Source organism: Tachypleus tridentatus, chromosome 8 (genome assembly GCF_004210375.1).
Source record: "Tachypleus tridentatus isolate NWPU-2018 chromosome 8, ASM421037v1, whole genome shotgun sequence".
In the NCBI taxonomy this organism is placed as follows: Eukaryota; Metazoa; Arthropoda; class Merostomata; order Xiphosura; family Limulidae; genus Tachypleus; species Tachypleus tridentatus.
In genome coordinates this window covers 90,929,027-90,941,530 of record NC_134832.1, presented here as the reverse complement: position 1 = coordinate 90,941,530, position 12,504 = coordinate 90,929,027, and the positions used below count along the sequence as shown (strand labels likewise).

Genomic DNA, 12,504 nt, shown 5'->3' with positions numbered 1-12,504 from the left:
ATTAATTGTATGCTCTGATTTCATCTTGTAAATTTCTCAAGAAGAAACTCAGAAATACTGTGATGCTTTAAATTCATATTCAACACAGCTAAACACTATTCTTAGGCATCTATTTGTTGCGTGTTTGGCATTTTGTGAAAGTTGTAGGAATCAATCTTGAATGTTAAATATAACCACGGCATTCTTTGTAGTCAGTTTCCCTATATTTGCTCTCATTGCTATTTCACAGAGAAATTCATGTCCTATTGATAGCTGTGCAACATTAAAGTCCAAATTAAGACCATGCAGTCTTGTTAGTATAAATCCAAACAAAATGTTTGAATGGTTTGCTTCTTATTGGCTAACATTATTTTTTTCTTTGATATTGATTGAATAGTTGCATTGGTAGAAGTAGATACAGGGTTGCAGTAAATCTAGATATAATTCTCAATTAAAGGTTATCACATTTTTGAAATTCACTAATTTGCTTGTATTAGTTTCATAGTTTTATATTCTGCAGGACTAGAACATTTTTGGAAAGGTCAATCTTTTTATGGTACATTGAATAAAATGTTTTACTCATTGTGCACAAATTTATTTGTCCTACAAGATATTTCCAACAAAGTAAATTTCAAAGTGATAATGAACACAATAAAACTTTAGAACATAACATTCTCAGCAGCAATTTCTGAACATTTTTGACACATTGCAAATAATAATTATTTACTAGAGGGATCTAAGTTACTGCTGAATAAGTGAATAGCCTATTTATAATATTAATATTGGTCCTTTGACCTGTGTACTGACCAATAATTAGTGCATAATGTATATGTAAATATTATATGCATCAATAATTATTTACCTCCAGTAAAGTAAAATAAATAAATAATCTGGGAAAAAAATGAGAGGACAACATATGCAATGGTGTACAGAGTTGTTTAGAAATAAGTACACGTCTTTGGCTGTAAAAAATTGTGATGCAATGGTAAATATAATACTTTAGAGATATGTTATAATTTATTGATAAACTAAAAAGTAGTTGTACAAAATGTCTGTTACTCTGTTCTTTACCATAAGATTATTTCAGAATCTTGATTGTAATTACTGGACCATTCTTGTATATGGTAACAGCATCATTGGCTGTGATGCTGAAATACAAATTCTGCTATATAGAGAACAGTAAAAGTTGTATGCTAAATGACAGAAAATAAGTTATTTGTTGAAGTTTACCTGTTTTCTTTTGTGGTTGTTTTTTTTAAGTGCTGCAATTATTCTAGAAGCAAATTTTTTTAGCCAACTAAAATGATGCTCTAAAACTGTCGTATATAGCAGTGGAATTGTCAAGGCCCGAGAAATCTTATATAAACAACTTGATTGCTTATATCAGTTGCCTTTAGGGTTAGGTGTCAGCCTTTGATAACTGTATATGACTGTGCATGTTTAAAATTTGAAGTCTGTTATACAAATACTTTTGCAAATGATTTATTTTAACATCCTGTTATACCTCTCAAAATTCATGAAAGTAAATCAGTTCAACATATCCAAAGTTGTTAAAAGGATCTTGTCATTTTTGTACTACTTACAAAATAGGTATGAATATTTACTTTGTTTCATCTTAGGAAATAAAAACGTTTAACTCTATGCTTATAAATACAACAACTACTACTGCAATTTCCAAGATGAGCTATGACAATTATGGTTGCAGTGTGTTTCTGTACAGTGTATTTATCTTATAAATCAAATAAAAATATAACCTACTTTTTTGACTCTTCATAGATTTAATTTAGAATATTTATAAGATTTGTGATGATGAGAAAACCCACTTAAAGAGAAAAAAAATATGTAAAAATGGCTGGTATGGATAGAGAAAGCACCATGTAGTCAGCTATCGGTCTGTTACCTCTATCTTTCTTTGTGAACCTGATGATGACCAAAGAAGGTCAAAACTTTGTTTGCTCCTCTACATCGTGCTTTCTCTACTCATACATGCTGTTTGTACATATATTTTTATAAGATTCCTTTGTATTCTAGATGATTTCTCCCTGAAAGCATTTAATTAGTTGTTTGACATGTTTGTCACACTGATTACTTGACAGATTTTTCCTTTTAAAACTGTTATCTATAGGGCTGTGGAATAACTCATTCACTGGCCAGGCTAAAAGGTATTCAAGTTGGAAACATTCAAGTAAGTTGGAAAATATTGGTACACACCAAACTAAATTGAATGTATAGTTCCCTGGAAAAGACACCCATTTTTATGATTATCATGTACATTAATTTTTTTGTTAGATTTATTGAGATATTTAATTGAATTTATAATGTTTTATATCAACTGTTTTGGAATTATCATTCTCTAAACATGGGATTTCTGCTAAAGCAATATCCAGTACCAGAAAGTAATTCACAGAAACATATATTAGAGAATACTTGAATCTAGTAAGTTATGTTGTCTTAAGTTTTAAATATGCACCACATTTATGCCAATATTAGAAAAAAAATTTTTTCTTTTTAATATCAAATTATTTCTGGGCTTTATTAGCTACTGAGGTCCAATAATGTAATGTAGCTGTACTGATTAAACAAAATTAACACATACACACTACTGCAGTAGGAAATTTGTCACTTCTTTTATTTACACTATGAAGTAATGAGATGTAGAGTCCAATTTGTTTTCTTTTGGGAATGATTCATTAGTGTTATGTGGATGTATTTTCAACCAAATGACTGTTTCTGAAATGCCAGTTTCCCTAAATCGTATGGAATGGTCAAGTAGAGCATCCTTTTATACCTAGGCTACACTTGCTGTTAACAGATCAGCAGTATTATTACCATAATGCAAACTTCATGGGGTTATATGATGTGCTTGGTGCAAATTTTTAAGTTTTATTGCAATACTAATCCTAGTTTCAATTTGTGCAACATCATTTCCAAAAATTTCTCTATTTCACTTTATATTGTTTTTAACATTTTCCCATTGTTGTGCAGTGCTGTGTTGATGATTTATTAAAAATGTTTTATGCTTAGCATAAAGCTGGGGCACGAAACTAGTATTTTAGAAACTAATTGAAGTTTGTTGTGGAAGAACATCTGAACAACTAGAAAGTGCACTTATCAAACATGTCACCATCAAAAAGTGTTTTTATCTCCCCCTATCTTTTTTTAATAATAAGGGCAATTATTTTTTGCACCATGTTTTAGACACCTAGCCTATCTAAATGCAAAGCTTCATTGCATTTGTAAAGCAGAGGCTGGGTGTAGAGGGGTCCATGGATTTGATTTATCTTGTTTTCTCTACCATAATACTATAAGAACTCAATTAATTTTATTGACCCTTTAATCACTACAGAAAATACAAAATAAATCTGAGTTAACCCTCTTTTTTTTTTTGAATGATTGCTGATCATAACATAAAATTACGATAATTTATCCTAAACTATGTTTATAACAGTTTACATATATTTTCATTTAGTTTTATTGCTTATTAAACTATGTGTAAGTAACTTTTTCATTGTGGGCTTGGTCCTTAGAACTGACCTCATAACCATTTTGTGCTGGTTATAGTTTTCCTGGTACAACTTTTAAATTAGTAAGTGTATGTTCACAAAATTTGGAAGATTATCAGTAAATGTTACAGGGCTTTTATGCATAAAATATCAATTTTTATTTATTAAATTTGGAGATTTTTTAAATAATATTTTTCTTATGTATATTTGTTTTTCACATGTTTACTATCCAACAAGCAAAGTAATTTTGATTTTAAGATTAAAAATACTTTTATGCATCAGAAAGTTTTCAAATTTCACAAGTGAAATAGTTTATATCCTTCAGATAATTATCAGATGTTTTATTTAGAGAAAGCTTTATTTTATCTGCTATTTTCACTATTGCAACTCCATATGGGTTTGGTTGATTTGATTGATCTCATAATCACTATAAAAAAAAATAGGAAATAGATGTAACTTATGCTTTTTTCATTCTAGAATGATTTTAGATTATAACAGGAAAACAAATATTCTAAATAGCTTAAATCTTGTAACATTATGGATTTATATATATTTACTATGTTGATCTTTCAGCCATACATAACTAACAATAAGCAAGTTACATAGATGCAGTGTACGTACACGCAGGTTACTGTATACAATAATATGAAACTTACCTTTACAAAGTGATCTATCTTGGTTGTATTTTACTGGACTAGTATTTTGTAGAATGCAATCATCTTTCAGTTAAATACATTATTACTATTTACAAATTAGTTCTTAAATTTATTTTTCTTAAAACATAGAATAGTAAGAAATAAATACAGCAAACGATTACATCTTCTAGTTATAACCTATGTGCTTGCTTGCTGCTTGCCATGGGTTGCTATAAGCCTTACTAAAATTTATACATGGAGGACATGAAACAAAATAATTTTTTTTTAGTTTCATGTATAGCTTTTTAAAATAACCAAAAATCATATAGTTCCTAATTAATAAGAAACAACAGACTTTGTACGTGGATATCACAAATCAAGTGTAAATTAATGCTGCATTCAAAATACCATGTGACAAACAAAAATTGATATTCAGGTGAGTTTCTATAATAGAGAAATTAAATAATGTGTAATACTAAAATTTGAATCATATATACAATTTTATTACCAAACTTAGTTAAATTAATTCGTAAATAGTATTTCATTAAATTCTGAATGCAAGTCTGCAAGGAAATGGCCTTTGACCTGTGGCCCATGTTACATAAGAAAACTTGATTACACAACTCAAATTATAGTAAACAAAAACTGAATTATGTAGTGCATTTCTCAGCTCGCATGAATTCCTCACTTAAAAATGCTTTTATTTAATTTTCTTTTTAATTCTAGTTTTCTTACTTAACCAAAGAGTGTATAATCTTTACATTTTAGTTATTTTTACAACAATAATGCATAGACGGACTCTTATGTTATACTGAGTCCATAGTGAAAGGGTTAAAATAATTCTTTTACCATGTTTGAGGTTAACTAGATGGCAATTTTAAATCTGTTTGTGAAGAATTCAAAAGTTGCCATTAGAACAGACTAGCATTCTACATAATTGAATAAATAGAAATCTGTTTTTTCCATTGGTTATAAATAATTTAATAGCTGTAGCTGAAGGATTTATCAACATTTATTAAAACAAGTATGCAATAAGGTGAAATGTGGATGTAACTTTCTGGTTTATATTTGTAAATTAGATTATGTCTTGACAATACCTATGTTATAAGTTTGTATTATGACTCAGGAACTCCAATGGGAAAGAATATTGAAATAGGCAGTTTGAGCTAACAAGTGTCACTTGATGCATAGAAGTAAAGACTAGTGATTTATTTTTTTTATTGATATTTCATTTTGTAGTTAAAAGAAGACTTGAATTAAAACTTGATTTATTAACTTTGTTGTGCATGTCAAGTTTAATGACTAAGTTGATGATAAAAGTTGTTTAATTATGTTTTAAATGTAACTTTGTAAAACATTTATGCCCCCCCCCCACCTGCACACATTGGATTAAAAACTATAGTCAATCTGGATCACAACAACATAAAAGTTTGTTTTTTTTATGATACAAATTGTATCATGTTATTGTAGTATTAGATTGTCCAGAAATAAATGTTGTTTTTGAACTGTGAAGTGTGGAAAAGTATAAACCAGTATTGTAAAATAAGCTTTAATCAAAGTAAGCACCATTTGCTTCAACACACTTTTGCCAATGATGCAGTTTATGCCCCTGCTGTAGAAATCAAAGTTTCTATGGTCAATAAAAGCTTCTGCTGCTGCTGCCTGGTTTTGAAAGCATTTATTGTTCAAAAAGTTGTCAAAATGCTTGAAAAGAGTGAAAATCTGTAGGGGGACAGGTCTGGGAAATAAAGTGGATGAGACAAAACCTTGATTCCCAATTCATTCAATTTTTGGAGCTTCATCCTTGACAGGTCTCATAACACTGATTTTGTTGATCTTCAGTCAGCTCATGCGGAACCCACTTATCCAACATTTTTCTCTTTCCAATTGCGCTTTGTGCTTAGCTTTTCTGCAAGCTCAGGTACTGTTGTGCGAGGGTCTGTCTCAACTGTTTCTCTTAATATGTTTTCATCTAAGGATGTCTTCCTTCCATGACCTTCATGGTCTTCAAGACTTTCATTTCCATGTCAGAATCTTTGGAACCAATGCTGAACCGTATGTTCAGTAACAGATTCATGACTGAATGCCTGGTTGATATTCCATGTAGTTGTGGTAGCTTTTCGTCCAAGTTTGAAGCTGTAGAGGAAAATCAGACAAAAGTTCTTTTTGTCTACACTGCCTGGAGGATTGTAAAACTTACTCTGAGTGGAGTTGAAACAGCAGACAATTAAGACACCTTGTAAGTGACAAATATTGGATTAAACCAACTGACCAACATAAGTTACTCATTGTTCAGCTACTAAGTGTCATTGTGAGAATTTTAACATTTATTTTTGGACAACCTAGTATAAGTTCTATTTCTTTCAGTTGTTTAGAAGAAAAGCTTAAATTTAATGTTACCACATACATAATTTATTGGTTAAATCTTCATTCGTTTCCAGTAGCTGGACACTAACCATTACTCATTTAAGATATTTCAAACACAGAATATTCAATGCTACAAAAGACCTTGTTATATACATACATAGAATTGAATATATTTATGAAATTGAAGATTGACATGTAAGAGTGCTGATTTTTCATACATTTTAATTATTTCTGAGAGATATTCTATGTTTTGCTAATTTTGTTCATTTTAAATGTTTTTTTTACATTTTGTCATTATTTTTTCAACAGCCTCTGAGAGTTATTTTTTTACATTAGGTTAGTTTTGAAATATTACATGTAATGAATCATTTAGTGAAAAGTGTTGTTCCAGTGTTTATTTTGGAGTGAGTTGAGCTGTCTAAATCTAGTTTGCTCTCCATCGTATAGATCTACCAACAGATAGATCTCATTCAAGATATTTTAATGTAATATTTGGATACATTGTCAGTTGGAAAAAACTGTATACCATTTTGTTTTATATTTACACTTTTTTTTGTCATTTTAAGATTATGTTCTCTGAAAAATAAAGTAGCACAATTGATTGTAATAGTTTCCTCCATAATTTGGAGACACATGTTGCTGTCAAACAACTTAGATTTGTGCTGTACTGTTTTTTTTCAGAAGATTACAGAACCCCACAATAAAGCAGCTGTAAAAGAATGCCAGTATTACCTAAAAACGTATGGTACCTCATTGGCTCTTGTATTATTCTATGAGAGAAATGACATTTTGGACACAGCCTTGAATTATATTTTAGAAAAGGTTTGTAAAGAAATATTTACATGAATAAAACAAGGAAAAAATTTTGTTGTGCATTTAGGTTTGAAAATATTAAATCTTTATTGATATTTAAAGCTTTAGATTTGATAAAGTAACAATTTATTTCTGTGTACACATAATCTGCTTAAAATACAATTTTATAAAAGTATAAAACAAGTCATTGATTATTAAAAAACAAATGTTTATATTAAATCTATAACTTACAAACACTACTCCCAACAAACATCTGATTTTAACTCTTTTACTATTAAAGAAAAAAATCATGAAATATTAACTCACAAAATTAATTAATACTACCATCACTAAATAGTCTTTTATATTTGGTGATGATACAACAATATGATATAAGTATCGAATCATGAAGCTGTGATACAATTGTATTGATACATAGTCATATAAGAAATAATTTGCTTATCTTCACAAAAGTTGGCAGAGTTTCAGTCAACATTATAAATCATCTGAATAGAGAAATTCAGATATTCTAATAAAGTATTTTTGCTACAAATTAATGATTTCATAAATAAGATGAGTATTGAGAAGTACATGTTATCTTTATTTGTTTTATCAATAACATTATATGCAAAGTAACATAACTTCTCTTGCCAGCTGCCATTTAGTTGATCAAACCTGACAGTTTGAGAAAGCACTGTAAAGTGTGCTTACTTAAATAAGACAATGTTAATAGTATGGATAATACACTACAAGCAAGACTGTCACACTTTGTAACAACCCATTGATAAAACTTCTGTATCAAGATACATATTGTATTGTGGCATTAATATCTAGATTTGTATCATATCAACTACTATAATGAGATATGCACCACTAATATAAACAATAAACAATTTAGCCAAATTCTTAATAAAAATAAAATTGATTTAATGGAAAAATATACTATATATAAAATGTCAAGGGAATATGAAAGAGTTTGTATAGTAAAAACTAGAATAAATTAACACAAAAGAAATATTAAACACAGTAATATTACTATTCAGTATAACATACTAATAAAATTAAGTGCATAATTTAATAGAAAAAACTTGTTTTAGCACAGTCTAAAATTTGTTTCAGTGTAAATATAAGTGAATCTACTGAGATAATATAAGAAATAAAAGTAAATTTAAAATACTGAATAAGGATGATGGAAATGCTGTTAATAGATTGCATTAAATTCACTAAAATGTAAATTGGTAATTTTGTAACAGTATAAATAAGTGTTATTTTCACAAAACATTGCACTCCTGATAATGACTGTCAAAACATGTAGAGTATGAGATTTTTTCTGGCCTCATTTTTAAAATGTGTAAAGTAATCATTATTTGATAAAATGTAAGTTTTGTTAACATTAAGCATTACACAAATGCCAACGAATTTTAATAAGTCCTAGATTGTTTAAAGGTAGTTCATAATAAAAAAACAGTGAACTATAATTCTGATAAAAAATTAAAACCTGAAGACTTTAATAATTATTTCAAAATGTAATAATTCTTATTTAAATTAATTTAAATTCCTGGAAATATTTTTTGTGATTGTGTTCTCCAGATAATCACAGCTCTTGTACTAAATGGTATGAGCTGAAAGCTCTGAATGTAACTATTAGTTTTATTTGTGTAACAATATGAAATATTTCGTCAAAAAATAAATTTACTGAAACTCACATTATGCTGTTGAATTACATTACCCACAGGCTTTCATGTGTGCTTCTTGAAATATTTTTATTATATTATTATATTCAGTCTGCTTTTTCTTGTTGTCAGTTGTCAAGGGCCTTAAGCCTACTTTTTATATTATTGATATTTTTGCTCTAAATAATTTTATATAATGAAATAATGCACCAAAGGAAATCGACTAATAACATACATTAACTACTCAATTTCCTCTAATTCTCCATTTCCTGGCTTTTTAACTATGTGATACGAGTCTGTAAATTCGTTCATTCTAGTCACTAAATTTCATACTAGAATGTTGCTTGTACTCTGAGCAAAATTGTTATATGTTCAGAATACAGTTTTGTACAATATGTTGTTTGATAGATGGAAACACAAATCAAATTTAGCAATTTCAGATCAGTTAAAGTATTTTTAATCTAAACAAGAAAATCACTTTGTGCTAAAAGCAGTCAATACTTAAACCTCATATGTTTACAGAAAAATGCATAGTAAAAATACTTCATTAAAATTTCTGATTATTTTGTCTACAAAAGACTTACAATGTTAACTGAAAGCTTGCAAAATGTCATAAACACAAAACATGTTGGATGTGATAGTATGGAAACTTTAAAGGTCAGTTTGGGGTCATAAACTCAGTTGAACAGATTGATCCTCTAATGAGTTTTTAATTTTTACAATTAGGTACATTATTATTTAATACATTATTTAAATTGTGTAACCAATAATCACTGCATTGCTGCATTTGTAGTCAATGCATGTATTTGTTTAGTAGCTTTCAAAGTCATTTGAAAAGTTGTTTAAAAATTTTGGAAAATGGCAAGCAAGCTGAAAATGCCATAAATTACTGAATTTGCAATTTTTATTCTTTAGTTTTAAGATCTATCATATTTACTTAACATTATGTATTAGGTTGAGGAATAATTTGTGAGCATTTTTAAATAATTTCATTCAAGCATTACATGCAAGACTATACAATACTTCAATGCATGAACACATTACACCCAAAACATTTATTATGATACTTTATTTCATGTAATACCTAGGTATATAGTATGCATTGTTTTAAACGAAATTGCAAGAAATTAAATGCGAAAAGCAGATGGTGTCGAAAATGCTCAATTTTGTCCACTTGACATTCCATTTAATGAGCTGAAAATGAAAGCAAAAATTAAAGACATATGAAAATCAAACACTCCATCTATTAGAGCAAAAAATTATCTACCAAATGACATGAAATATTTTGCGAAAGCGTTTCATTTATGAATATATTTTTTTAACTTGGAAAAATGCTCACAAATTATTCCTCAACCCAATATTTCAAACTTAAATCATTATTTGAAACACAACTATTATGAAAAAATATTTGTTTTTTAGATTATCTGTAAGCAGTATGTGTCTGAAATAGTTTGTTATGTTCTGTAAAAAGAATAATTATATATTTCAGTCTTGTGATCCAGATGTTTTCATTCATGGTCTTCTTATGCCGTCTTTAAAAAGAAGAAAAATTTTGATTTTGTTACAAAAGATGTCCTCATTTGATTCTACTCTGTCAAAGTGGTGGCATCTTCTTATGGCTGCTTGTCGCTATTTGAAGAAAAAAAACTTCTTTCATGTCTTGTATAAAATTCAGTGTTTTATGAAGGTGAGGACTGTAGATATTTAATATCAAAAATGCATATTTGAAAGACTAAGATTTTTGAAGAGTAAATTATAAACTTATTTAGTTTTATTTGCCTGTTTGATTTCCTTGGCATTGTCTTCTTTTACTCTTTTATTTAATAGTTTCACATGAAATTTCATCCTATAGCCTTCTTAACGTAATTTATGATATATAGAAAGAATAAAAATAACTTCAAGTTAATATTTTGTTGACAAAGATATACATCATTTATATTTAAAACTTTTCATTCAGCATGAAGCATTTTTAAACTGTAATAACACTGCACAACAATTTTTTTGAAATGTTATGCTTCCTGAAAAGTTTTTGCTGATTGTGACTGGTACCTGGTAGGTATGCACAAATATAGTTTTGGTTTTGTGTCATCACGGAAGAACTCTGAGAAATACAGTTAACTGTTTACCGGCAATAGCGTATTTAATTGCATTTATGTTTCTAATACACTATTAAGTTCAACATAATTAAAAGTGTTCTGCTCCTGATTTTCATTTGTATTCAATGTCTGGTGCATCACGTTGCAGTGTCCAATAGTAGTCAGCAAGCATTGACAGATTCCAGTTGCCTTGATGTCATTTTTCCATTGTAGCAATGCCCTGGTGAAACTGAAGATTTCGGTGAAACGGTATGTGATGGGCAAATTTGGATGTGTTTTTCATGATCAGCAGCCAAAAATCTATAAGGAACACCCAACAGTGTTTAAGAAGCAAAAACTTTGTTGTGCAGTGTAATTTCAATAAAGCTTTTTGATCATAGACATTAAATAGAGAACAAAGTATGTTCTATTTCAGTAGCTTTTGTAGTCTTATCTAATACCTTTATGACAGAATGTCAATTAGCTTTCCCATTATGCAGGTAATGTGTATTTTCTTATAAATTTTATAGCTTCAACAAATCTGTAATGTTAGTTGTGTTGTTGGAAATACATGGAAATTAAAAAGTATGTTGATTAACAGTTAGTGTGGTATCATATCACAATAAGACTAAGGATAATCTCCATCACGTTTATTCAAATTACTTGAGTGTTTTAGTGAGAAAAGAGTATAACAACATTTTGACCACACATCCAGTTTACATATTGCACTCCACTGCTTATTCCATTTGCTCAGTACCATGTATTTTTCTTCAGATCTTAATAGAAGTAAATAGTGTATTTACGTGCTTTGTGAGACATAATCTGTTCCATTTTTTATTATATGCAGTTTCATTAAAGCTTATTTTATGTAATTTGTTAATTATTTTCAATTATAACTCAAAGTTTATTGTGCATCATTAGCTTAATATAAGGACTGAGAAATAACTCATATTTTCTAACTTGTTTGAACCTTGGTATTATATCCAAAAATAATTTTAACAACCAAAGTCCTTACCTGATTATTCAATGTATTCTGATTGTTATTGGTTTAAGCTTTTTGATATGTTTCTAATCATTTTGAACTATGAAACTGTGTTCATTAATTTATTTTGATTCTGATTTATATAGTTAGATAACTGGTATTAACAAGATTTATTTTATACAAGTGTGTCTTTTATAGTTAATATAACATAACTGTTTTCTTGTAACTAGGATTATATCCGTGCAGCAATGACAAGTATTCAGTTGTTTAAAGCCCCAGCTGAATGTTACTCAATACTCTTTGAACGTATGAAACACCTAACCAATGCTTGTGATAATTTTGAAGCTTACCTTAGAGGGCATCATCTTGGTGCAGAAGAAATCTTGCATCCTTCTAGAAATCAGATCTTAATGTGGTCACCAAAAGAAGTCAACAGGTATTAGAAAAAACAAGTTACTTTAATAGATTGACTTTTTTTTCTCTAATTACTTTAAATAA

General features: G+C 28.7%; 1 protein-coding gene across 6 annotated transcripts in view; it reads left to right on the top strand.

Moving 5' to 3' along the window:
• Nucleotides 1–12,504, top strand: part of Sptz (zinc finger FYVE-type containing 26 spastizin) — a 137,418-nt gene that overhangs the window by 108,685 nt on the left and 16,229 nt on the right. For all 6 annotated transcript variants that reach the window (XM_076450137.1, XM_076450138.1, XM_076450136.1 and 3 more), the window contains exons 35-38: nucleotides 2,105–2,164; nucleotides 7,166–7,306; nucleotides 10,439–10,636; nucleotides 12,237–12,442. In XM_076450137.1, the coding sequence (XP_076306252.1) occupies nucleotides 2,105–2,164; nucleotides 7,166–7,306; nucleotides 10,439–10,636; nucleotides 12,237–12,442 (605 nt within the window). The remainder of the gene's footprint in view (nucleotides 1–2,104; nucleotides 2,165–7,165; nucleotides 7,307–10,438; nucleotides 10,637–12,236; nucleotides 12,443–12,504) is intronic.